At 55.7% G+C, this 26769-nt stretch overlaps 1 protein-coding gene across 1 annotated transcript; it reads right to left on the bottom strand.

Moving 5' to 3' along the window:
- Positions 1–73: 73 nt before the first annotated feature.
- TYK2 (tyrosine kinase 2) lies at positions 74–18738 on the bottom strand. The gene is made up of 24 exons (XM_044254226.1): positions 18248–18738; positions 17511–18128; positions 13350–13473; positions 13071–13218; positions 12630–12793; positions 11233–11599; positions 10560–10760; positions 10303–10460; positions 8470–8578; positions 8189–8378; positions 7988–8091; positions 7711–7893; positions 7538–7625; positions 6569–6696; positions 5616–5751; positions 5374–5528; positions 4492–4642; positions 3954–4051; positions 3555–3747; positions 3111–3229; positions 2689–2861; positions 2344–2461; positions 1394–1504; positions 74–1307 (listed from the first exon to the last, which is right to left on the bottom strand). The coding sequence occupies exons 2-24, from the start codon at positions 17743–17745 to the stop codon at positions 1173–1175; spliced, it is 3588 nt and encodes a 1195-aa protein (XP_044110161.1). The 5' UTR covers positions 17746–18128; positions 18248–18738; the 3' UTR covers positions 74–1172.
- Positions 18739–26769: the final 8031 nt, after the last annotated feature.

The following is a 26769-nucleotide window of genomic DNA, read 5'->3' as shown; positions in this document are numbered from 1 at the left end:
CTCTGTCAAATGAATAAATAAAATCTTTAAAAAAAAAAAAAAAGATAAAAGAAACGCTTTGGCAAACACCAGATTAACAAGAATATAAAATGTTTATTCAGTACATTGTTTGCATATCTGTCCACTAAGCATCTGACTTAAAGACCCCCATTAGCTATTTCCGTTGAGTCCCCTAGGTAGCCAGCATGACCATGCCCAGTTCAGAGCTGAGAGCTAAGGCCCAGAGAGGGAGAGCCATTTGCCTGAAGTCACACAGGGAGGAAAGCATGAACCCGAAAGGCTAATCTACCTGGTGCAGGGCCCCTCCAAGCCCTGCATTCTTTGTTGATCTCTTTGCGAGTAGTTCCCGCGAGCCTTCTGTGCTCCAGGCACTGGCCTGCTAGCTGGGGATGCTGTCGAAGCAAAGGTCAGAGATATGTCTGGCTTCCTCTGCAGCATCCTGCTCCAGTTGCAAAGCCCAGGACAGCAAACACCGGCTGCAGAAGGGCCCAAGGAACACGGCCTCCAGCAGAGAACCTATGAGTTTATTACCAGCTTGTGGAAATGCTGGGCCCTAACTAAGGCTGGGGCGGGGGGGAGGCCAGAAGATTGGATTCAAGGGCCTGATTAGGTCCTTGCTTGTCCTGGGTCCCTCAGGGGCCTGCACCAGGCTCATAACCATGGAGGGTGTGACAGTTTGAAGGGTTGTGTCCCCTCAAAATTCGCAAACTGAAATCCCAATGCCTGATGTGACGGTATCAGGAGGTGAGCCTTTGGCAGGTGCTAAATCATGAGGGTGTCCTTGGCCTTAAGTGTCCTTATAAGAGGGAATCCAGTGAGATCCCCAGCGCACCCCCCGACCCTGTGGGAACCCAGCCTGTAGGGGTCGGCTGTGAACCAAGAGGAGGGCCTTTACCAAAATGTGACCGTGCTGGCACCTTGGTTTTGGACTTCCCAACCTCCAGAACTGTGAGAAATAAATTTCTGTTTATAAGCCATCCCGTCCGTAAGACTGCTACAGCAACCCAAGGGAGTAAGACAGAAGGAAAGTCCAATCACAGAGGTGGCAGCTCCGGTCAGGAATAAGGCACTGGGAACGGTGAGGCCGGCCTCTCCTTGTCGGGTTCCTCTGGGGCCAGGGAGGCCCTCTGGGTGGGCGCCTGCTCCGGTCCCCCAAGAGCCACTGCTAGGCTTCAGCACACATTGAACACTGAGGCAGCCTGGCCTTGGTATTTCTCCTGGATCGTCTTGAGAATGGGTATGAGGTTCTGGAAGGTGGGGCGGAATGAGGCCTCTGCCTGCCAGCAGTTCTTCATGAGGAGATAGATCTGGGCAGGAAAGAGAGTGCATCTGCAGGGGCTGCTCTCTCTGCGGTCTGATGGCAGGGAGGTGAAAAGGGGGGGGTGGGTCTCACCTCACAAGGACATCTCTCCGGCCGGGGCAGCCTCTCCCCGCGTTCCAGCAGCTCAGTGAGCCTCAGCACCGTCATCTGCCCATGGGTGAGGCCTATGAGCTCCATGAATTTCTACACAGAAACAAAAGCACCTCTTTTCAGGAGGCGGGGCCGGCTAGACAGACGTCAGAAGCTTGCCGGTTTAGCGGTCCCCGGCCCACCTCCACCGGGATGTGGTGCCTAACTTCATATTTATGACCTCATCTCTCTGGGCCTCGGTTTACTCATCTGTAAAATGGGGCGATAATATCTACCACTGGGTTATGTGGAAGGTAGGTAACTAACACTCATGGAGTAACTCAGAGGCGGGGGGGTTGCTGTTAAGCCTCTCAGCAAACTGTTTTCATCGGTCCAGAATCCTTTGCCCACTCCTCTGACCATGGCCTTTGGAATAAACTCGGAGCACAGCCTTGGTTCCTCCCCGAGCCCAGGCCTGGCCAATAACCATGGCTCGCGGGGCCAAGCTGGGCTAATCAGAAAGCCCTCAATGATGCGGGCGGGGAGCAGACCCTTTGGTCCCCTCAGCTGGGAGGCTGCGCCTGAAGAGCTAGGGGGCCACTGCTGCCACAGCGGAGCAGGGGGTGGGGGTAGGGGTGGGGATGGGCAGGGCTGCCTGAGAGATGCCTCCTCAGAGAGCAGCTGAGCGGAGATGGAGAAAAATGGGTCTCCTGAGGACAGCTGAGGATCTAAGTCAAGCTGTGCCTCCCCGGCTGCAAACGCCTGAATAAGCTGTTTCTATTTGGGTTTCTATCACAATCAGAGCCCCCCGACGCGGCAAGGGGGCCAGTTTTACACGGTGGGACTGTGAGGCCCACGTGGCTTAAGTGCTCCCTACAGCGGGCGAGCTGGGAATTCAATGCCTTCCTTTCCAGCGCCTCTGGTATGGGGTGGGCTGAGGGCCTGGCTCTCACCGAGGGGGGGCTCTGGCTGGAGTCACAGTAGGTTAGCAGCTCGTACATGGTGACCCCAAAGGACCAGACATCAGAGGCATAGTAGAACTTACACTCCTTCAGGCACTCTGGGGCATACCTGGGGGTGGGGGAAACGGGGGAACACTCATGCCACCTGCCAGACCAGGTGGAAGGCCTTACCTGGGCCTTAGGGGCTCTCTGGTCCCAGTCAGGGCCCCACCCTTGGGGGGGAGCAGTTTCACTGAGACCAGGCCCTGTCGCCTGAGACCCCGGCATCTATCTCCTTCACCCTGTCTGCTCCAGGTACCCCTGACCCCCCACTCCAGCGGGTGCCTGTCCGGTCACCAGAATACGGGGCTGTCCCCATCCTCGCGCACGCGGTAGTACTCATGGCCTTCGGGCACAGCCTTGGCTAGGCCAAAGTCCCCGATTTTGACCAGCCTGTCGTTGTCCAGCAGCACGTTGCGGGCCGCCAGGTCTCGGTGCACATAGTGCTGTGCGTGGAGGTAGGCCATGCCCTGGGGGAAGGACGAGTCAGGGTCAGTGGCCGGGGGCAGAGCCTGAGGCGCACTGGACGGGATGGGAAGGGGCTGCGGAGTCCAGCAGGACTGCTGGGACCACGCCAGCGTGGGCAGGGTGGCAGGCGGCAGCCGCAGAAGGGAGCAGGGCCGGCAGCAGGGGCGGGGACAGGTGAGCGGTGTGGGGCCATCGGGGCCGGGCCATGGAGGAGGGAGCCAGGCTCGGGGACCAGGGGCCAGCGGGCCCACCTCACAGATCTGCTGGGCGAAGAGCAGCAGCTGCGCCAGCCCCACGCTGTGCCGGGGCAGGTAGTCCCGCAGGCTTCCCAGGGGCACATACTCCATGACCAGCGGTACCGACTTCTCTCCTGAAGCAAGGCAGGGGGTGGCCCCGCGCAGGCGACGGGCAACAGAGGCAGGGGCTGGGCGCCGCGCGTTCCGAGAGCCGCAGCTTCGCCCTCCCCAGCGTGGGGCCCTGACTCGCCCACACCAGGTCCAGCCCGCAGGCGGGCCAGCCCATCCTAAAACCCCCGGTGAGGGGGCCGCCGAGTCCCTCTCACCCATCGTGCCCCCGCAGAGGGCCAAAGTGGGAAGGAGGCAGCCCCGGGCCGCAGCCACCCCTGCCCGCGTTCCCCCGTCGGAGGCTCCAGCCAGCCGCTCCCATTCGCCCCAGGACCCGCCGGCCCCGCCCACCTGCGTCCTCGCAGCAGCCCTTGTACTTGACAATGTGCTTGTGGTACAGCGTGCGCAGGATGTCGATCTCCCGCCGCCAGCTGGTGCGGAGCTGGGGGCCGCAGTCCGCCTTGAGGGTCTTCACGGCCACCATCTCACCGGTGCCGTCGTTCGTGGGGTCGTAGCAGTACAGACTGACCTTGCCGAAATGGCCCTGGCCCGGGAAGGCGCAGGCGGGTGGGCCCTGCCCCGGCTCCCCAGGCCCCACCCCCTGGCTGGGTGCACTTGGAAAATCCCAGGCCCCATCTCCTCTGTGGGGGCCGGGACTCGGACTCCCTTGAAGCGGGGTCTTCTAGGCCAGGCCCCACCCATATTTCCAGAACTAACCTCAGGCCCGCCCCAACCCCCTGAGCCCCTCACCTCGCCCAGATCTCGGATCTTTTTCAAATAGCGCTTGTGGAACACGGTGGGGTCTGACGCAGGTGAATCAGGGTTCACAGCCAAGACGTCAGAAAGATCTAGAAGAGCCGCGGTGGGTGTCACTGGACTCCTGCCTCTTCCCGGACAGGCCCACCCTCGGGGGCACAGAAAGGGGGCCACCGCTCTGCCAGCATCCTATCTCAAATATAAAGAAACTTTTTTTTTTTTGGCAACGGTTGGAAAATTCTACCTTGGTATCCAAAATGCAGAAGTGGCTGTATCCTAGGACACCCGGGACGGTCTCAGATAGGGTAAAGGGTGTTTCAAGATGAGAGAAAACGAAAGCCAGAAAGCTGCAAGGGCTCAATCTGTCCAAGGAAGCCGTGGTTCTCCCCACATAAACCATTAAGGCAAGCACAGGTGTCCACACACCCGGAAGTGGGTCAGACACTGTCACACCTGACGGGGGTCACGGGGTAGAAACCTCAGGGGCCCAGGGCCAGCACCAGCAGGATCCCAGCAATAGGGTGGGGCTCACTCTGGGGCTGCAGCTGGGTGAGGTCCCGCAGGATGGTGCGGAAGGAGGGCCGCTGAGCTGGTTCGTAGGTCAGGCACTGGCTGGTGAGTGTGGCCAGCTCCGGGCAGGAGGGCTGAGGAAGCTGGTGCTGCTTCTGGTAGAAGCACTCTTTCTGCCAGGAAGGGGATCCGCGGGAGTCAGTAACCCCCACCCATCCCCTGCCCCCAAACCCCTTTTCCAAATGACAGTCAAGCCCCAAGAGCATGCTGGGTCCTTGTTCCGTCATTCCCATTTTACAGATGATGCCACTGCGGTTTGGTGGAGGGAAGCAGACTTGGACACCACTGCAGAGCCCGGGCTGAATCCCAAGTCCAGCTGACTCTGCAGAGCTCGGGAGCAGCCTGCACGAGGCCCTTCCTGCCCTGCCTCCTCCTCACTCTGCCTCCAGGAAGCTCCAACCACCATCTGATGCCTCAGGGCCTTTGTACCTGCCATGACCTCTGCCTAGGTTCCACTTCCAAGCCTGGGTCACTGCAACATTTCTGTACTTGGATTGAAACCTCCTCTGGGAAGCCTTGCCTGACCCCTCAGCTGGTTCGGAGGGGTCCTCTGGTCCTCCCTCACCCCCACAGCCTAGGGCTTCTCCCATGACGGCCTTGGTCGCTCTGCTTAAAATTGAAGTATGTCACTTACTTGCTGTGTGTCACAACAACCTGATGAGGTAAAGACTGTCAGCCCCAGCTGACAGACAATCAGATGGAGCCCCAGAGAGATGAGGCCACATATATATGCCAGGCCACACAGCCAGAGGGGAGGCAGTCCAGGACCCTGAATGTGCCCTCTAGACTCCTTGGAAGTACCAATCCCCTCTGTGGGAAGGGCCCAGAGATGCCCCAGACATACCTCGGAGGGGCCACGGCCCTGCAGAGGGGCCTCCCCATCGAAGCAGATCTCCAGGAGGGTGGCACCAAAGCCCCATTTATCGGCCGCAGTGGTCAGACTGTTGGCTCCGCCAGAGAGGCACTCAGGGGCTGTCCAGGGGATCCGCTCCACCCGCTCTGGGGGCCAGGATCAGAGGTCAGTGAGGGTGGAAAAAGAGTTGGGGGGAAGCCTGTCCCTGAACCCAAGCCAGCCCGGGTCCTCACCCTCCCTGGAAAGGGCACCCAGGCCCACACCGGGGTCACTCAGCTTGATGAAGGGGCTGGTGCCCTCCGTCAGCCCCAGCCGTGCCAACAGGATGTTCCGGCCACACACATTACCATGAACCAGGCTCTTGTCTTCCTGTGGGGGGGTGAAAAGAGGGTATGACCACTGGGGGGGTGCAGTAGATACTGCCCCCACTCCCATGCCATGTGGTCTCCACAGGGACAGACCCCGTGAAGAAAATAACCATGGTTAAACAAAACAAAACAAAAGCCATCATGGGGATCCAAGTACATCATTGGCACTGGATACCTAGTAGGTCCTTCCTGTCTTCCCAGAGCTGGTGGTCAAAGCTCGTGGTCAGGTCCAACTGCTGTCCTCCAACCATGCCAGGCATGGTCCTGCCCCAGGGGCTTTGCACTGGCTATTCCCTCTGCCTAGAGTGCACTTCCTGAGGTGCCCGCACAGCTCCTTCCTCACCTCCAGGTCACCACAGCATCTATTTTAAACTCTACCTCTTCCCTCGCCTGTAGCAACTGCTTATCTCCACGCCTGCTCCCACAGCTGTCACTGCTTCCTAAAACACTGAGTCAAGTAGTTAATCATTTGTTTGCCCCTCCCAACTAAAATACCTGCTCCTTAAGGACAGAGACTTTGGTTTTGTTCTCTACTGGGTCCTCGGGGTCTAGGACAGAGCCTGGCACACAGAGGTGCTCTGGAAGCTAGGGTGACTGCACCAGGAGGAGCTGGGAGCAATGCCAACAGAGAGTGACAGAGGAGCTGAGCTCAGGCCCCCATGGGACATACAAATTTGAGGCATTCTTCTCTTGGGGGAGATGGGAGTCACAGGGGTGTGTGAGCAGAAGAGGCTCGTGGAAAGATCTCCTAGGGCCAGTGTGTACAGGACTGCTCCGGCGCGCCCCACCAACCCAGGCCCCGCCCACAGGCCACGCACCAGGTAGCTGAGGGCGCTGGCCAGCTGCTGGGCCACCACCACCTTCCAGGCCACAGGCACATGGCCCTTCTCCCGCCGCAGCCACACGTCCAGGGGCCCGTGCTCCACGTACTCTGCCACCATGATGTCTGCAAAGTCCCAGCCACTGCACAGGCCGCCCACCTGCCTCCCCCTTCCTGGACACGGTGGGGGCGGGACATGGGGGCTGGGACCGTGGGTGGGGAAGGTGCTGGGGCAGAAATGCTGGGGGCGGGGGGAGAAGCGGGAGGGAGGGTGGGCCATGTGGGTGCAGGGTGAGGCAAAGGTGAAGGCTGGCATCTCAGTCCGGGGTGGGGGGCTGGGCAAAGCTGCCATGCAAGGGACAAAGGGGAGGATGGGCCTGGGGACCTGGGGGCGGGTGGAGACAAGTGGAGGCCTGGAGCATGGGGCTGGGGCTTAAGTGAGGAGAGGATCCCATGGGCTTGGGGTGCTCATGGGGTGTCGACCAGTGGTAGAAGGAAAGCAAGAGACAGACAATGGGGTTGAGGGTCTGGGGGCTACTGGCTGGACAAGGACTTCTGAGGTACATGCAGGGTAAGTGCAGGGGTGGGGCTAGAGCAGGGACTGAGATCTGGGAGGACGAGGGCGCCCCACAACACTGGCACCCGCACGGGGGGGTCAGAGGGTAGCCAGGGGCTGGGTGGCAGACGGAGCTAGGGATCAGCGTGCAGCCAGGCATCGAGGGGAAGCTAAGAGCCCAGGTGTAGTCGGGGACTGTTGGGAAATAGTCTGCGGCCGGGGCACAGGTCGAAGGTCAAGTAGTCACGTATCGAGGTGTGGAGTCAGGGATCCCAGTACAGGTCAAGGTGGAGCACAGAGTTAAGGGTAAGGAGGACACAGGCTGGAGGGTCAGGGTCCAACCCAGGGAGCGGGCATGGCCGGGGCTGGCCTGCTGCCGGGGACGCGAGAGGGCACGCGGGGCTCACTCACTCTCGGAGCCGTGCACGCAGATGCCGTGTACAAAGGCCAGGTGCACGTGGGAGACCTGGCTCATGAGACTGGCTGTCTCGTAGAAGGCCTGCGGGGACACGGCAGGTCAGGCAGCCACAGACCCGGACCCCCGCACCCCTCCCCCCGGCCCCCCCCCGGCTGGGCTTACTCACCAGGGCGATGTCGTGGTGACTGGGGTCCAGCACCTTGAGGACCACTCGGAGCTCTTGCCCACAGTCCCCACTGGGCGTGGGGGGGTCCTCACTATCTGCCGTGCCCTCCTTGGGGTCTCTGCCCCCCACTCGTAAGATGCCCTCGTACACGTTGGTCCTGGTGCCTTGGCCCAAGTGGGACAGCTGAGGGAACAGGGCACGGGGCAGCTCCATGACCAGCACCCAGGGTTGCCCTCCGTAGCGCCCCCCGGCCCCAGGGAGCCCCGACCACACACACCTGGGTGATGTCATCCTGGCTGATCCGGTGGAAGCTGAGCTGGCTGAGGTTGGGCGGAGCGGCGCTGGCCCGAGACCCCCGCATGACGATGAGGTTGGAGATCTCTGGAGGGTCGAGGTGCCGTCACGGAGGGCTGGCCTGGGTTGGGGATGAGGGTCCCAACGCCCACCCTCACCCCGTCCAGGGCCCCCCATATCGTACCTCCGGGCCGTGGCAGGCAACAGCGGCGCAGGGCGAAGCAGTCGGCGCCGGCCCGCAGGCAGCAACCCTGCAGGGCGGCTCGCAGCTCCCGCACGCTGGGGAAGGAGCGGTCCCAGCCCTCCAGCGTGAAGACCCCGGCCTGCAGCTCAATGGGGAATTTGCGCAGGTGCACGTGCTGTGTGCCCGGGGCCTGCGGTGGGGGCCGGGGGGCAGGGCGGTGAGCAGGGGTCCAGGCCAGAAGCGCACCCAGCCCCGGCCCAGGACCCCCGGCCCAGGCTCACCTGCTCTCTCTGCGCCACCGTGAGGATGAGGCGGTTGAGGTGGCTGGTGCTCCAGTGGATGAGGTAGAGGCCGTCCTCGGGCCGCAGCTTGGCCAGCACAAATGGCTCCCTGTGGGGGGACCAGGGGGCCGCGGTCAGAGAATCTGGGGGGTACCGTGGGGCACATGCCAGGCAACAGGGATACAGAGAATCTGCCCGTAGGGGAGCACTCCCGGCTGGGACAAACGTCGGCACTTCTGTGGGGACGCGGAGTCCGAGCGCGTCCAGAAATACCCACGGGATGAAAGAGGTGGTGGGACAGGCGCCCGCGTGGGGGGCGACGGTCAGGCAGCACCTCCGACCCGGTAACACGTGCCCGGAGACAGGAGACATCGATCAGACACCGGAGGGCACATACCCAGGCAGCCACTCGGACCCAGGGTGGGCAGCCTGCCGCACATGCACAGACGATACCAACTGCAGACACAGCCACTCAGCCCATGCGACACGGCGCATAAGGCGCCACAACATCCCAGACCCAGAGGGGACAACTGCCAGGAACACAGATGGGCAGGACCCGTGACACCGCCACCCGGGCCCAGACACACCGCCCCCCACCCCCGACGCTGGGCTCCCATTCTATTGTTGACCCAACGTCCACGTCTCCCCAGAACTCCCGTGTGGAAACCTACCCCCCAGCGCGACGGCTCGAGGAAGCAGAGCCTCTGGGGGCTGAGTAGGTCGTGAGGGTGGAAAGCCCACGGATAGGATCCGTGCCCTTTTACAAAAAGGACCGCAGAGAGCGCCCCTGCCCCTTCCCCCATGTGAGGAGCCAGCCGGAAGCCGGCTGTCTGTGCACCCGTGCGGGAGGCTCTCCGCCAAACACTGGACCTGCCCGCACCTTGAACTTAGACTTCCAGCCTCCAGAACTGTGAGAAACCGATGTCCGCTGTTTTGGCATCACCCGGTCCCCGGGACCGTTACAGCCACCTGAACACACGAGGATGCCCGTGGATGGGGCCCAGAGACCCCTGTCAGGTGACACACACCAGGCAGTGACCTTGTGCCACCTCAGCCCTCAAGAAGTGGAATGGCCCTTCCACCCTCCTCCCGTGTAGAGAGGAGGCTCCTAGGGGTCAGACCTCTTAAGACACCTTAACGGCCAGTCCCGCTGTCACAGGTAGGCCGGGGCACAGCCACGCACAGGTATGACGACCACATGAGCTCAGAGTCCCAGCCCTGTGACCCAGCGGCACGCAGGAGGACCCCTGATGGCCAGACACCGCACAGTTTCCACCCCGCGAGTCTGTAGAGAACCACAGGGACTGCCAGTGACCAAGACAGACACACGCCTGCAGGGATGTGAACGGCCTCCAGCCTCTGCGCAACGCACGGCTCCATGAAAATCACCAGCCCACTGCGCTGCGCAACACCAGGCAAGGACAACTGGGCAGGCGACCGTGCCGCACAACTGCGCGCTGGGCGGGCTGTTCGACCTGAAGACGTGCGCGGTGACAGTCACAAACCCGGTCCCTTGTGCCACATGTCCACACCACTGCAGGCGCCCCCTCTCCCCCACACCGCTGGCGTGCCCCATCTGCACACATGTACACACGACCGCACGCACTCCCACACGTGCACGCACATGGGTGAACACATGTGCACTAACACGAATGCGAAGACTTGAATCTGCACAAACACGCACGTGCCACATTCACGCCTCACCATGAGCTCTAGGCAGCCACCACCTGGCTGTGTCACCCACGTGCCCTTCCTCCTCCTGCCTGCTCCACCCGCCCCTCCCCTGCTCCCTCCACTCCCCCCCAAGCAACCCCCCCACTCCCCCACACTCACAGCAGGGGTCCGTGGATCCCGTCCTGGATGCTCATCACCAGCCGTGGTGGCGCCACCTCGCGGCACAGGTAGTGGCTGGAGTCTGCGGTCAGGCGGAAATAGCCGTCCACCAGTGACACCAAGGACAGGGCCATGGCCCGGGAAGGCAGGGTCAGCTCCTGCAGGCCAAGGGCGGGGCAGGGTGGGGACAGGACATCAGGCAGGCATCCAGCCCAAAGGAGCCCCCACCCCTGCCAGGCCCCCACCCTGGGCCCCACCAGGCTCTTGTTGTCCTGACAGTGGACGCTGACATGGCATTCCTTCAGCACCACATGTGTGATGTCCTGGAAGTCACAGAAGTAGGTCCACAGCTCTTCCTGAGGCCTGTCTGCTGGCTGGTCGCCTGCTGCTGGGGCCTTGGTTCTCTTCCCAAATGGGCCAGCACAGGGATTCCTGCTGCTGCCATCGCCTCTGGGACCCTGGAAAGCCAGTGCGTGGGGCAGGTGCGTGACGCAGGGCTACACCCGTTCAGTCTCCCGCACAATCTCCCTGCGGAGAAGCGAGAGCTGGAGGGACCGGGGATGCTCCTGAAGCAGCCACACTCGAGTCTGTGTCACAGACTGGAGGATGGGGACCCGCCCCCTAGAGAGCTGCACACCAGAGGCCAGAACCTCAGGGAGGAAGAGAGGAAGGCCCAGGCCCTCTCACCCCCAAATACCAGACAGGGGTTCCTCAGAGGTCCCCAGGGGGGAGACGCAGAGGACATTCCCCAAAAAACCACCCCAGAGGACAGACAGACATATATCCCAGAGCCAGACATATATCCCAGAGCCACACGGGACAAACAGACATATATCCCAGAGCCACCCTCGGGGGCCAAGGCCAAGGCTGAGCAGGAGCCCCAGCCCCAGCCCGACCTGGACCACTAGACGGGAGAGGCACCCTGCTCACCTCTGCCCGCACCGGCCGCCACTGGATGCCACCTGTGCCCGTCACCAGCACCTCGTGAGTGGGTGGCCCGGTGGCCAACTCCGGCCCAGGCTCTGGGGGAGACTGCCCGGCGTCCCGGAGGTAGTAGGGCTGCCCCACGGCCTGGGCCAGTAATTCCAGGTGGCACACGGGCAGGCGCTCCGTGCCGAAGCGGGGTGCCAGCTGCTCGAGCGTGGCCAGGTATTTGACCATGACGACCTGCTGTGAGACGTGGCCCGGCTGGAAGGCCCGCACGAACCTGCGGAAGATGTTCCGCAGGCGCAGTCGGGTCAGCGCGTTGTGCCGCCGGATCTGCAGCTGGAAGGAGCGTGGGATGCAGTCCTTGAAGCTGGTGGGGGGGGCAACCAGGAAGGGCTGGTCAGGAGTCTGGGGTTGCCGGCCAAGCGGGCCCTCATATTCCAAGTTCAGATCCCCAAGAAACAGGCCTTTGCTGCCTCCTGCCTCTGGGCCTTTGTATATGCTTTTCCCTCGGCCTGGAATGCTTTGCCAACGTATTCTACATCAGGATAAAGCTGACTCAACCTTCAGGTCTTAGCAGAAATGTCACTTCCCACCAGGAAGCGTCCTCTGCCGTCCAGGCTAGAGAGTGTATTATCCTCTGGATTCCCAGCACCGTGGACTTTACTGTCCCAGCCAGAGTCATCCAGAGTGATAATACAGCAGGGACAGAAAGATATGTGCTTTAAGAGGGACTACTGGTCCTCCAAGAGCCATGTCTCCCACTGCCTCCTCCAGGCAGTCTACCCTGATTACCGGGGCCCTCACAGCAATGGCCACACTCACAGCTGGCTCCCAGCTCCCCACACTCCTGGGTCCATCCTTCCCAAGAATCTAAGGAATTCTCCAAGCTCACTCTGCTCCAGCCACACATCCTCCAATGCATCAGGCGGGCCTCAGGATCTTTGTCCTCTAAACAGAGAGGTATCTGTCCTCTCTGTCTAGAATGCTCTCCCAGACGCTCGCAAGCCTCCTGCCTTCACTTCCTTCACACCTTAGAATTTGAATGCTACATTCTCTGAGGGAGTCCCAGACCCTCCAAGCCGAAATTCTACACCTCTCCCTCTCGCTCCTTCTTCCTCCTTTCCCGCTGAATTTCCCCGCGGCATTTATCACTGTCAGAAACATCGGACCTCCCCCTTTTGTATTTTGTTTACTGATGCCTCCTTCACCAGATGTGCGCTCAGGAGGGCAGTGACCGCTGTTTGACTTGGTCACTTCTGTGGCCTCAATACCCAGAACGACTGCTGGTACCACAGCAGGTATGCAGCAGGTACTAGATAAGTGCTGAATGAACACAGGGCAGTAGGCGAGGTCTCTTGCGGCTCCCAGATACCCGTTCCCGCCGCATTCCCAGACACCTGATCTTCTTGGCCACCTTCTCCAGGGGGACGCCACGGCACAAGGCAAGGTGGCACAGGTGCAGAAAGGCCATGCCCAGACTCTCATTCTTAAAATGGTGGATCTCCTCCTCGCTGGACAGCTCCCACAGCGATGCTACGTCATTCACAAACTCATGCTTGCCCTGGGGGTTGGGGCGGGAGGGTGGGGGGACAGATTGGGCAGAAAGGGAGGCATGAGAGCCTGTTTACTCCCCAGCTTCTGTCCACTCTGGGGATGGGGGGGACCCCTGTTTTCAGGAAAGGCCACTTGTGCCTCCTCTGTCCAGGCAGCCAAAGAATCCCAGGTGGCATGAGTTGAAATCTATTAGCCTTAGTGAATTGGGACGAGGTGTGTGGGGGGGTCCTCAATGGCACCAAAGTCCCTCACGAACAGTCCCACTTCCCCAGCCCTACGTGCACCTGCTCAAAGAGATACTCAAAGGAGGCCGGGTCCAGTAGTTGCATGCCCTGCTCTGCCTGTTCAGAGGAAGACTTGGGCCCTGGGGGCCCACAGCGGTACACAGCTGGCTCCTGGGGGTTTGTGCCATGCCAGTTCCGGAAATAAAACCTGCAAGATGGAATGGAGAGGTCGCAGCTGGGACCTAGCATGGACTTAGATGCAGCTCCAAGAAGGTGGGGTGCAGGGGAGCAAGGGGACAGAACCAAAGGGGACAAGACTCCCAAGGGCCCATCACCCACCTCATGCGGAAATACAGCGTGAGGCTCAGGTCTCTGGGGATCTCCAAGACATGGTTTGGGGGCAGCCAGACCTGGGCCTGGGCATCGAAGAGAGCGAAGAGATTGAGGCAGGATGGAGTGATGCCTGTAACAGGGGAGAAAGAGGGTCAGGAGGCAGCATCTGCTGCCAGCTGCTTTGTGGACCCCCACACCTGATGTTTCCCATCACAGGACCTCCCTCCCTGGGCCTCCTTCTGCCCACAGAGGACAATGCAATATGGTGACCGAGCTGTGGCTTCAGAGACTACATTTCCCATCCTCCTTTGCAGCTGGGATGGGGCCACAGGACCAGTTTCTGGCCAATGGGATGCTGGCGAAAGGGATCTGCAGATTTCTAGGCCTGGAAATAAACTCTTAACCATCTCCTCTGGCTCAGGGATGTAAGAGACCCCTTGTGCCAAGCTATGAGACAGAAGCGAATCATCTGACCTGCACTGGATTTTAGGTAAACCTTCATTGTCTTGACCCAGGGAAATTTGGGGGGCTGCTTGTTACTACAGCAAAAACCTACCCTTGATCGACCAGCCCAACTACAAACTGCTGGCACACTGCCTGGTCTCCGAGCTCCAGCCCTGCAGGAATACCCAACTACCTCCCGGATGTCTCCTCCTGGACATGAAGCCCCCTTAGATGTGCCATGTTCCAAAGGGACCTCATGCCAGGTCCCCAAACCCGCCTCTTTTCTGGCTGGCTCTTATAAACTAGGACTTGGTCCTTGTCCTCAACTTTGTCCGCAATCCACATCAGATGGGTCACAAGACCTGCTCTTTCCATATCCTCCATCTCTGGGATCCTTCAGATCCAGAGCCCAGCCCTAACCCCAGACTCCAGACTTGCTACCATTCCCTACACCGGCCACCCAAGGCACCCTTTTATAGATATCACTTGAAACTGTTATCTAAGGCAATCTGTTGAGAATAATTTATCATGACCAAAGTACAGCCACAAGACATTAAACTTGCCTCTGCCTATATCCACCTCTTCTCCCCAAGAGTTAACCACACTTTTGGGATGCCTGGATGGCTCAGCCGGTTAAGCTGCTGCCTTTGGCTTAGGTAATAATCCCCAGGGTCCTGAGATCGAGTCCTGCATCAGGGTCCTTGTTTGACAGGGAGCCTGCTTCTCTCTCTGGCTCTGCCTGCCTCTCTGCCTGCTTGTGTGCTCTCTCTCTCTCTCTCTGACAAATAAATAAATAAAATCTTTAAAAAAAAAAAGGGTTAACCACACTACTGAACTAGAGTTTATCATTCCCATATCCTCTATGATCTAGTCTCAAATGTTATAAACTATAAATGCAGTATTACACTCTAGGTGTCCTTCTATAATTTACTTCTTCATGTTATAACAGGTTTTTGTTTTGTTTTGTTTTCTAAAGATTTTATTTATTTATTCATGAGAGAGAGAGAGAGGCAGAGGCAGAAAAAGAAGCAGGCTCCCCAAGGAGCAGGGAGCCTGATGATGCCAGGACCCTGGGATCATGACCCAAGCCAAAGGCAGATGCTTAACCATCTGAACCACCCAGGCACCCAATCACAACAGCTTTTAAAACCTCACACATGGGGCACCTGGGTGGCTCAGTGGGTTAAAGCCTCTGCCTTCAGCTCAGGTCTTGATCTCAGGGTCCTGGGATCAAGCCCCACATTGGGCTCTCTGCTCAGCAGGGAGCCTACCTCCCCTCTCTCTTTGCCTGTCTCTCTGCCTACCTGTGATTTCTGTCAAATAAATAAATAAATAAAATCTCTTAAAAAACAAAAAACAACAACAACAAAAAAAACCTCACACGATGGGTGCCTGGCTAGTTCAGTCGGTAGAACTCTTGATCTTGGGGTTATGAGTTCAAGCCCCATGTTGGGTGTAGAGATTACTTTAAAAAATAAATTAAAGGGGCGCCTGGGTGGCTCAGTGGGTTACAGCCTTTGCCTTCGGCTCAGGTCATGATCCCAGGGTCCTGGGATCGAGTTCCGCACAGGCTCTCTGCTCAGCGGGGAGCCTGCTTCCCTTCCTCTCTCTCTGCCTGCCTCTCTGCCTACTTGTGATCTCTGTCTGTCAAATAAATAAATAAAATATTAAAAAAAAATAAAATTAAATTAAGAAAAAACTTCACATATGATTAGGTGTAACTTTGGTTAAATTTCCTTTTTCCTGATTATATAGCTTTCCAGCCTTCAACCTTAGTTTGTGTCCTCTCCCTTACAGGATACCCTGAGATGGTCTCCTATTTTTCACCACAATAAATGAAGCTGCTCCGACACATACATTCTGGTATGTGTCTCCTCGAACACATGAGCTGAGTGTCTGTATAGGGTCTATCTAGAAGTGGAACTATGCGGACTCAAGGAACGTATGTTCCTACAATGTTGGATGATACCAATGGCTTTCCAAAGTTGCTGGGTCCAAGTGTACTCACTGCCTCTCACAGGAGGATGCCTCCTTGAGAGACAACTTCCTAAAGAACCAATCTGACTGTTTCACTCTCTGGCTTAAACCTTCCATGGTTCCCCATTGCCCCATAAGAAAGCCCAACCCCCTCAGCACAGACTAACCATGACCTGGGCAGGGAGTGCCTGGGGCGGGGCTTAGTTGGTTACATGTCTGACTCTCCATTTAGGCTCAGGTCATGATCTCAGGCTTGTAAGATGGAGCCCCAAGTCGGACTTCCCGTTCAGCGGGGAGTCCGCATGGGATTCTCCTCCCCGGCCTCCCTAAAATAAATCAATCTTTAAAATAATAATAATAACTATGACCCGGAGTCTGACAATATGATCCACTTTCAAGTCCTACTTCCCTTTCCAAATTCTTGAAAGCGACACTCGTTACTCTTAAGGTCTTTTGATTCCTCACATACATCAAGCTGTCTGGGAGCTTTTCACATGCTGTTTCTTCTGCTGGGCATGTTTCTCACCACCCAGCACACCCGTCGGAGCTCATGAAGGATCAGCCACCATGGGAAAGTACAAGGGGTGGCAGAAATCCACCACGAGTCCCCCATCTGGTTGTGGCAAAGGGCATCAGAGAGGACTTCCTGGAGGAAGGGACATATAAGCAAGGTCCAATTGGACAGACCTTCTCCTCCTCAGAAGGAAGACAGGATACTTCTGGTGCCTCTGCTATGGGCTCTCTCAGGCATTCCGCAGTTCCTTACTGCTCTCAGGAGAAAGTGTAAACTCTCAACGCCTCCCTCTGGCATTTAAGGCACTGTAAAATCTGGCCCTGGCTGACTTCTCCCCCTTATCTCCTACCTGGAGGTCACTGCCACACTGGTCTCCTGGCTCCCACCCTCACCTGCCACAGTCTCTTCCCCGCACAGCAGCCAGAGAGCCCCTGTGACGCCTGAGTCCAGTCACGCCCCTCCTTTGCGCCCAGTCCTCTGTGGCTCCAACCTCACTTGCAGTCAAGAGTAACACACCCAACGGGGCACCTGGGTGGTTCAGTGGGTTAAAGCCTCTGCCTTCGGCTCAGGTCATGGTCCCAGGGTCCTGGGATTGAGCCCCATATTGGACTCTCTGCTCTGCAGGGAGCTTGCTTCCTCTTCTCTCTCTCTGCCTGCCTCTCTGCCTACTTGTGATCTCTGTCAAATAAACAAATAAAATCTCAAAAAAAAAAAAAAAAAAAAAGAGTCACATACCCTGCCAAGCGAGCCAGCCAGGCACTCCTCTTCCTCCCCTGAATTTTTTAATTTTTCTCCATCATCTACCTCTGTTCTCCCACAGTTTTTTTTTTTTTTAAAGATTTTATTTATTTCTTTGAGAGAGAGAGAGCAAATGAGCATAATTGGGGAGGGGGGAGGGAGAGGGAGAAGCTGACTTCTCCCTAGCAGCGAGCCTGGTGCACGGCTTGATCTCAGGACCCCAAGATTGTGAGCTGAGCCAAAGGCAGGTGCTTAACTGACTGAGCCATCCAGGAGCCCCTTCCACATGGTTTTTTTATTCATTGTGTTTCTTGCTGATTTTCCTATTGGAATATCAGCTCTAAAAAGACAGTGATTTGGGGCTGGCACAATGTAGTTGCTCACTCAATGTCTGTTGAATGAACGGGCAGACAGGCAGACAGATGGACAGATGGATGGGCCCAGCTACCTTGAGCACCTCCACCCCTGCCACAGGGGTGTTACCCCAGACTCACCGACTTTTTGTGCAATGTGGATGCAGACCTCCTCTGCGGTCAGTGTGGCCTCGCTGAAGGTGACCCAGGGGTCCCCGCCGCCAGGGCCAGCCCAGTGCAGAAGGACCTTCAGGCCTCCCCTGGTGGCCATGGGCTGAGCTCCATTGCCATCAGGCCTGCTGTCCCTGGTGGTGGCACCCCAGTGGCACAGAGACATGCTTTTGACAGCTGGCTTGGCTAGAAAGAGATAGGCCATCAGCCTCCAAACATTAGGCCTGAGGGGAAAATTCTAGAACCCCCTCACTGTGTGACTTTAGGCATCCAATTCCCCTCCCTGAGTCTGTTTCTACATCTGTTTGATGGAGTTGGGGTACACGTCCACAACTGTTAGATCTGCCATGAACAATGAACCCCTTTATTGGACAAACTTGCATCAATATAAAAACCTGCTTTGCACCCCCCTTCCCCAAATCACCAGGCAGTCAGGTCAGACAGACCAGGGGACGAATGTTGGCTCTCTCCGTGTCAATTCAGGCAAGTCACTTAGCCACATCGGGCCTCAGTTTTCCCATCGGAAAATGAAGATGCGGAGAGCATTGCCATGAAAAGAAGGGTGTGACATCCCCACAGCACCTAGCCCTTAATGCAGGCATGAAAAAATAACAAAATATGACAAAAACAAAAATAAAATCATTATTGATTTCATCGTCCTGATCATCTCTCTCTAGCAGGCCAAGATTCATGCGTCCCACACCTACCCGCACGGGTGACCCCAGGCCCTGCCGACTCCCCCGAGCCTAGGAGGGGTTGTGTTTCCAGTCGTCCCTCAGTCCAGCTGGGGGACTCCTCGAGAGCCAGGCCCAGGGTCAGGCCGCCAAGTCCTCCAGTTTAAGATAAACAGTGACGGGAAGAAGAGAGTGTCGTCGTAGCACAATGTCAGATTCCTCGGGAATCAAGCTCCTCTCTGAGCCCGTTTCCTCGCCTGGAAAAGGGGCACAGAGCAGTCTTTCCCCCCAAAGCGGTGCGGGGAGGATTCAGTGAGATGCGGGAGGGGAAGCGCTCAGCTCAGGGCTCGGTGTGCGGTCCGTACTCGATAAATGTTCGCTATTACTAGATGTTAACGTTTGAGAAAATACGGATGGGGTTTCGGGGGGTGCCCATTTCCTTCGTCCTCGTCCCCACGGAGTGCAGGCCAGCTTTGCAGATGCGGTAGGAGTGACGTCTGCACCCAGGAGACCCGCACCGCCCCCCAACACCCCCCCCACCCCCAAACCTCGCCGGCTGGGGCAGGAGCCGCGATGCGCACCCACCAGGCATCGACGGGTCACGAGGCAGCGGGTGTTTCCGTCCACCCTCCGCCACGCGCAGCCTCCCCCCGCGCCTCCCGCCGCGCCTCCCGCCGGCCGCTGCCCTCCAGGGGACCTCCCGGAGGTTCCAGGCTCACCCTTTCCCCCCGGACTCTGGCTCGAACCCGGGACCCCGCCCCGCTCTGCGGGCAGCCACCGCCAAATCGCCGCCGAGACGCCGCCTCCCATTGGCCGCCTGAAATGGGCATATTCATTGGCTGCTGTTGTGACCCGTCGCACGTAGCCATTGGTCCTTTCGTTGCAATAGCGGCGCTTCTATTGGCCCTTACCTTCACCTTTTTTTACCCTCAACCTCGATTGGCTGGGGTGGCACCATGGCGTCCGTGACTGGCTGCTGGAGGGGAGCGGGCGGAGATGCGGAAGCGCTGACGGGTGTGCGAGGTTAGACAGTGCAGGCGTTCAAACGGCTTCGCGTTACCGATTTCCTCCGCGGGCTGTTGGCCCAAGTGAGGCTTTCGGAACTGGCGTAAACTTCTTGTCCTCATTTTGGCGATCAAGGCTGCAGCCAGCCGCCCTTCCGTCTTCCAGGCCCGTGCAGTGCGACTCCATTCCATCCTGCCTCGCTTCCCTCGTCTCCGCCGGGCCAGCTGCACCTGGCTGGACCGAGACACCCCTCACGCACGCCCGGGCGGCGTCTCCCGCCCGCCTATTCAGATCCTCCGTCGGATCACCTCCGGCCCCGTCCGCTGAGGCTGTCAAAGTAGCAGCTTGGAAGTCCCCCCTGACCGGAGTTCTAACCAACACACAGCGGCAAGTCGCTGTCATTTACCGAGAAGGCTATGCGCTGAGTGTTCTCATGCAGTATCTCATTTGATCAAGGCAGCAGTCCTCTTTGTGTTGTCCCCATTTCTCCGAGCAAGAAACTGAGGCACAAAGAGGTGACAAAGACGCCCTCCTTGACCTCACTCATCTGAGCTCTCGACCAGCCTTCGACCCAGGCCTGAGCCTATCTTCAGCCTGCTTGGTCCTGTCCGAGCAAAGAATCCTTTAAGTCATCCCCCACCTTTGGTATTTGATTCAGTTCCTCCCAGCGGGTGTCCACAGAAAATTGGAGAGTTGTCTGGTGCGGAAAACCCACATACTGGGTATCAGAAGTGTTGCAAGTAGAGAAAGTGTTCCTTTATAATGCACTAAAGAAAGATTTCCCAGGCTTCACCTGTGGGCCCAGTTTTAAAGAACAGTAATAAACCCACTACCCAGGCCCAGAAATAAACCCTCAGCCCTTCCCAGAAGCTCCTTGATCTAAATCAACAATCCCATCTTTCTGTCTCTTCCCCTGCTGTATTTTTCTCTGCAGTCCTTATGACATTTCACTGGAAGTTTCTGTGAGCACTGATTTTAACGCCTGTCTTCCACTTTAAAATGTCAGCTCCACAAGGGAGGGGTCTGTGTGGTTCTCCACTATATGCTCAGCATCTGGAATTATGCCTGGCACCCAGGAGATGCCTTAAAGATGTGGGGGGGATGGTGGTGAATGATTGAGGGAGCCCCTCTGGGCCTGAGCTGCTGTCCTGCTTGCTGCGGAAAGCCTGACCATGGCCTTCCGGCCTCAGCTTCCTCTCTGCCCCTGAGAGCACAGCAGCAGGAAGTCGAAGTTGCCAGATTCTTCAACAGGCAGCTGGCTGAAGTGAGGCAGCCTCCACAGAACACGGGCTGAGCCTGGCACTGGGTGTCCAGCATCCCAGGGGGACAGGAAGTGGCAGGTGGCTATGATGACTGATAATAATAATGATGCTAATAACCCCAGTAATAAGAAGATAATTCCGGCTCACGGTGTCCCAGACTGCATGTGCTTAGAATTCACCAAGCTCTTTCAGTCTCTCTTAAAGTGGGACCAGCACACCCACCTGACAGCGGAAGAAAAAGGAGACTACAGAGACTGCGGGCAAGGCTAGTGTCCTGCCCCCAGGAGTCTCCTTTGCAGACTCCTCCATGACAGACAGTTTCCAGGACCAGCAGGGGCACTCTGGGTCACCCCACCAACCATCAGGGTTTGCCCAGGATTGAGGGAGACTACCACAAGGGACTTTCGGGGTTGTAACTGGGACAGTCCTGAGCAAAATAGAACAATTGGTCACCAGTCCCTCGCGGGTTTTTAGGAGGAAGCTAGAATTGGGGGATTCCCCTGACCCTGCAGGGAGGGGCCTCCCAGAGCTCCCTCCAGCCCGGGCAAAAGCCATGAGTCCAGTCGGTGAATTAAAAACAAAACCCCTTTGTGTTCTTTTGAATTGGAGGGTTCATGGAACAGTCAGCCCCTTCCCCCCAAACAGCCATGAGGCTGGTCAGTTTCCTGGGAATCCTTCCAAGGAAGTGCCATACCCTGTTGGGTACATATGTGAATACATGCCTCCAGGAAATTCCCACGAGCAGCCTTAAACTGGGCATTCCTTACTGGTCTTGGGAGGAAACAGGAGTCACACACACGAAGGCTGGAACCAGAAAGTCTGGGTTTGTATCCCAGCTCAGCCACTGTGGGATCCTGGGCAAACATTTAACTGCTCATGCCCATCTCCTACTCTGCAGAATGGGGCTAATTGGAGTCACAAACTCTGAGACATGTCAGGAACTGTCGCTCTCGACCCGCAAGAAAGACACCTAGCCTGGTCTCTTGTTAATGTTGCTTTTTTTTTTTTAATTCTCATACCACACTTGCTTATATGCAGTAGGGCACCCTATCAGAAGACAGATATTCTCAAGACATCCAATCACAGACCTGCTGCTAGGCTTCCCCTAGTTAGTCTATCCAGGGTCTGCTTTTCCTCCCCCACAGGGGCTGCCGCTGATATTGACTTGTTTAGGTGGAGGTCTGTTTTGGCACCTGACCAGGCACCATCTTGCAATGGTGGGAACTTCCTTGGCCACAGGTGGTCCCCAACAAGGAACCTCAAACAGTGTAGTACATGTGAGATCTTGGAATCTGAGTACAGAGTGAGGGCCGTTACCTTTTTCAATTAATGATAGTTTTTGGTGATCTTTCCTTTCCCCTGAGTATAGATCTATTTTGCAGAATTGTTTGATTAGGATATATCCCAGGCACTCATCGAGGGGTTGGAAATACATGAAAACATCGGCTAGGTGACAGGCAGAAACCACTCAGGTGTCCATCAATCAATGAATGGATAAACAAAATGTGGTCTAGCCATACAGGGGACTTTTTGGTCATTGCAAGAAAGGAAGCTCTGACACATGCCACAACTTGGATGTACCTGGAAAACATTGTGTTGGGGCACCTGCGTGGCTCAGTCAGTTAATCATCTGCCTTCAGCTCAGGTCATGATCCCAGAGTCCTGGGATCGAATCCCCAGTTGGCCTCCCTGCTCAGTGGGGAGTCTACTTCTCCCTCTTTCTCTGCTCCTCCCACACACATGCTCTGTCTCCCTCTCTCTCTCTCTAATAAATAAATATGTTTTTTAAAAATTTTTTAAAAGTAGGCTACAGTTTATCTGTCTCTTCTCCCATGGATGGACAGTTATGTGGTTTCCAAGTGGTGCCAAGAAATGTTCTTACATCGTCATTCTTTTTTTAAAGAATTGCTTATTTTAAGTAAGTAATTCACTGACATGGTTCTGAATTGAAAAGGCAGAAAAGGATTTTGAGGACAAGTTCTTACTCTGCTTCTGGGTCCCTGACATTGAATTACTGAATTCAGAATATGTTTATGGTTTGGTGGTTCCTAAAGTTAAGTGTAGAATTTTCATGTAACCCAGCAATTCCACATCGGGGTTGTATATGCAAAGAAATTGTATCCTATGATGCAAAATGATTCAACTGTAAAATGGAATGAAATTGGTACATGTTACACCACGGATGAACCTTGAAAATGTTATGCTAGTTGAAATAAGCCAGTCACAAAATTACAGATTCTTTAAAAAGACTTCATTTATTCATTTGCCAGAGAGAGAGAGCACAAGTGGGTAGAGCAGCAGGCAGAGGTAGAGGGAGAAGCAGGCTCCCCGCTGAGCAGAGAGCTGATGCGGGACACGATCCCAAAACCCCAGGGAATCATGACCGGGGCTGAAGGCAGAAGCAGACATTTAACTGACTGAGCCACCGAGGCGTCCCACAAAATTACAGATATTTTATGAATGGGGGATTAAGTGTTTAACAGCAACAGTTTCCTGTAGTTAAAGCCAGTGAATGGCACATCCCCAAAATGGTTAATTTCATGGCATGTACATTTCACCACAATTTAAAAACATACACTTGTGGAGTGCCTACTGTGTGCTGTGCTCTAGGATCTGAGGGTTTAGCCATGAACAAAACACAGGAATCCCTGCCTCGGGGGAGTGGATGTAAACGATATAAATACTAGTAAGTGGGTTTTATGATATGTTGGAAGGTGCTAAGTGGTAGGGAGGGAAGAAGTTAGCCAAGTAAGGCGTCTCGGGGGCTGGAGTAACTTGTTCTAGGCTATTTGTTGTTGTCTAGGTATTTGTTGCCTATGATATTGAGGGCTTCCTCTTGTGGCCAGAAGTAATCAAAATGCTGCACCCAGCTTTGGGTGCGTTCTGCCAATGGGGAAGCCTGGCCAGAGACCAGAAGTGGGAGAACCATGGAGTGATATCTAGTCCCCTGCTCCCTCCCTGCTGGGCACAGTTTGGGCAGTGATTGTACCTCTGTGACCACATGTTCTGCAAGGAGTGCCTTCCTTGTGGCTACAGATCTCAATGAGTTCTGCTAATTCTGTTTCCTGCCCCTGCACCCGAGCCCTGGATGTGGTGCCTCCCTGTGGCAGACAGAGTAACGTACCCCCCAAAAAGCCCATTAGGAACTAATTAATCCCTGGAATCTGTGAATAGGTTATGCTTCGTTAGGGAGAAGCATAAAAAGGGAGAATTAAATTTGCAGATGGAGGGGCGCCTGGGTGGCTCAGTCAGTTAAGTGGCTGCTTTAGGCTCTGGTCATGGTCCCAGGGTCCTGGGATCCAGCCCCACATTGGGCTCCCTGCCCAGCAGGGAGACTGCTTCTCCCTCTCCCTCTGCCTGCCTGCCTACCTGCCTGCCGTTCCCCCTGCTTGTGCTCTCTTTCTCACTCACTCTCTCTCTCTCTGTCAAACAAATAAATAAAATCCTTTTTTAAAAAAAATTGTAGATGGAGGGATGCCTGGGCAGATCAGTCAGTTAAGCAGCTGCCTTCCTCTCAGGCCATGATCCCAGGGTCATGGGATCGAGTCCCACATCGGCTGTTTGGTCATTAGGGAACCTGCTTCTCCCTCTGCCCCTCCCCGTGCTCGTGTTCTCTTTCTCTCTGACAAATAAATAAATAAAATATTTTTAAAATAAATAAGTGGGTGCCTGGGTGGCTCAGTGGGTTAAGCCCCTGCCTTCGGCTCAGGTCATGATCTCAGGGTCCTGGGATCGAGTCCCGCATCGGGCTCTCTGCTCAGCAGGGAGCCTGCTTCCTCCTCTCTCTCTCTGCCTGCCTCTCTGCCTACTTGTGATCTCTCTCTGTCAAATAAATAAATAAAAATCTTAAAAAAAAATAAAATAAATAAGTAAGGGTGCCTGGGTGGCTCAGTAGGTTGGGCCTTCGGCTCAGGTCATGATCCCAGGGTCCTGGGATAGAGCCCCACATCGGGCTCTCTGCTCAGTGGGGAGCCTGCCTCTCTGCCTACTTGTAATCTCTGCCTGTCAAATAACATAAATAAAATCTTTAAACATAAATAAATAAGCAAAATTGCAGATGGAAATTGAAAATGCTAATCAGATGGCCTTCAGGTAAGAAGATTATCCTGTTGGGCTCAAGGTAATCACAAGGATCCTTATAAGTGGAGTAGGCGGGGTTGGGGGTGGGGGGTGGGGAGGACACCTGGGTGGCTCAGTTGGTTGGGTGACTGACTCTTAGTCTTGGATCAGGTCGAGATCTCACCGTCGTGAGATCCAGCCCAAGTCAGGCCTGCACTAAGCATGGAGTCTGCTTCAGATTCTCTCTGCCCCTTTCCCATTGCCCCTCTTCCCACTCTATCTCAAATAAATAAAATTAAAAATCTTAACTTTAAAAAAAGTGGAAGGGGGAGGCAGAAAAAGAAATCAGAGTGATATGATATGAAGACCTGACTTATCTTTTCTTTTTAAAAAAAGATTTTATTATTTATTTGACAGAGATCACAAGTAGGCAGAGAGGCAGGCAGAGAGAAAGGAAGGGAAGCAGGCTCCCCGCCGAGCAGAGAGCCCAATGGGGCTCCATCCCAGGACCCTGGGATCATGACCTGAGCTGAAGGCAGAGGGCCCAACCCACTGAGCCACCCAGGCTCCCCCTGACTTATCTTTGCCATCTTTGTAGATAGAGGAAGGACTAGGAGCCAAGGAATGGAAGCAGCTTCTGGAAGCTGGGCAAGGCAAGGAAATGGATCCTACTCGGAGCTTCCGGAAGGATTGCAGCTCTGCCCATGTCCTGAATTTAACCCAGTGAGACTTGTGTCAGGCTTCTGAGCAGCAGAACTGGAAGATAGTAAGTTTGTGTTGAAGACGCTACGTTTGCAGTTATGTTACACCAGCTATAGAAAACGAATACACTCGATATGAATTTGTTGGTTCCGCAACCCCGCTGACATCCCTGACATAATCCCTTCATCACAGTTTGTTCTGGAAACCCTTTTGAGTTGAACTCTGTTTCTCTCGCTTAAGACCCAGCAATCCTGCTTCTGGGAATTTTTCCTATAGGTAGGATGCCTGTGCTTACGGGAAACGGTACACAAGGGTATTTCTTGCTTGTAAAAAGAGAGAGACTGGAAAGCCCTGATGAAATCAACCCCAAGAAAGGCACACCCTGTAGGTTTCCACGCAGGGAGAAAGATCGAGGAAGTCGTGATGGACTGATAAACCGGGTCTGCTGGTCGTACTATTCAGTCAAAAAAGCAAGATGCATTTCAGACAGTGAAACATGCTATGTTTCAGGCAAAGAAGAGGAGAGGGGATAAGAACACATTCAATTAAAGAACAAAATGCATTCAATTTTGCAAAAAGAAATCTTGGAAAGAGTCACCAGAAAGCACGGACAGTTGGTTCCCGTGGGGGCCGGTCACTGGGGGCGGGGAACCACCTGGGGGGAGGGCGGACAAACAGAGCTAGTTCCTGCGTCTCTTTTGTTTGTTTGTTCGTTTAAGATTTTTTAAATTTATTTTACAGATAGAGAGCACAAGTAAGCAGAGCAGCAGGCAGTGGGAGAGAGAGAAGCAGACTCTTTGCTAAGCAGGGAGCCTGATGTGGGGCTTGATCCCAGGACCTTGGAATCATGACCTGAGCCGAAGGCAGCCGCTTAACCAACTGAGCCACCCAGGCGTCCCCCCCGTGTGTCTCTTGATAGCATTTGATGTTTTAAAATCCGGTCTTGAGAGAGCCGACACTATGGTGCAGGAGGTGAGGCATGAAAAGTAAAGAGGGCGCCCAAAACCTCAGTAACCAAGATAAATACTTTAATGAAGTATTTTTAAAAAAGCACAATTAATGTGAACAAAAGAACACCCATGAACAAAATACTGAAATTTTAAGTAGAGATTCATTAACAGTGCTGAGAGCCTGAGGCAAAAGGAAAAACCAATAATATGGATTCCATCTTTGAAAGTTTTCACAGTAAATGAAGTCGCCTATCCTGGATGGCCGAGGTTTCCCCAGGGCCTTAGGAATGCCTTCCTCCTCCCCAAGCCCTCCAGATCGGCGCCATGCCCACCGTTTAAAAGCTTTAGAGGATGCCCGCGGGGTCTGCAGCTCACCACTGCCCCCTGGTGGCAATTAGCAGCACACAACAGCATCTACGGGCTCTTCGCTTTAGCAGACAGAGGTTTCCCGAGTGCCCACTGAGGCTGAATGCATCCAGGGGACTGTATCTCAGTGTCACAGCTCAAGGGAGAAGACAGCACACAGGCCGGCAAAGCTTGGCACATGGCAGGTGAGACAAGCCGCCTGACTGCACGT

Source organism: Neovison vison, chromosome 6 (genome assembly GCF_020171115.1).
Source record: "Neovison vison isolate M4711 chromosome 6, ASM_NN_V1, whole genome shotgun sequence".
Lineage (NCBI taxonomy): Eukaryota > Metazoa > Chordata > Mammalia > Carnivora > Mustelidae > Neogale > Neogale vison.
This window is presented reverse-complemented; position numbering and strand designations above follow the sequence as displayed.

What these genes read in the sequence shown, in the direction of transcription:
- TYK2 (XM_044254226.1), bottom strand. Translation starts at nt 17,745, where the DNA reads ATGGCCTATCTCTTTCTAGCCAAGCCAGCTGTCAAAAGCATGTCTCTG. An exon ending in TTGAGTATCTCTTTGAGCAG is followed by an intron (nt 12,794 to 13,070) that starts GTGCACGTAGGG and finishes CCCAACCCCCAG; the next exon opens with GGCAAGCATGAGTTTGTGAA. An exon ending in GGCGGCCGGTGCGGGCAGAG is followed by an intron (nt 10,761 to 11,232) that starts GTGAGCAGGGTG and finishes CTGGCTTTCCAG; the next exon opens with GGTCCCAGAGGCGATGGCAG.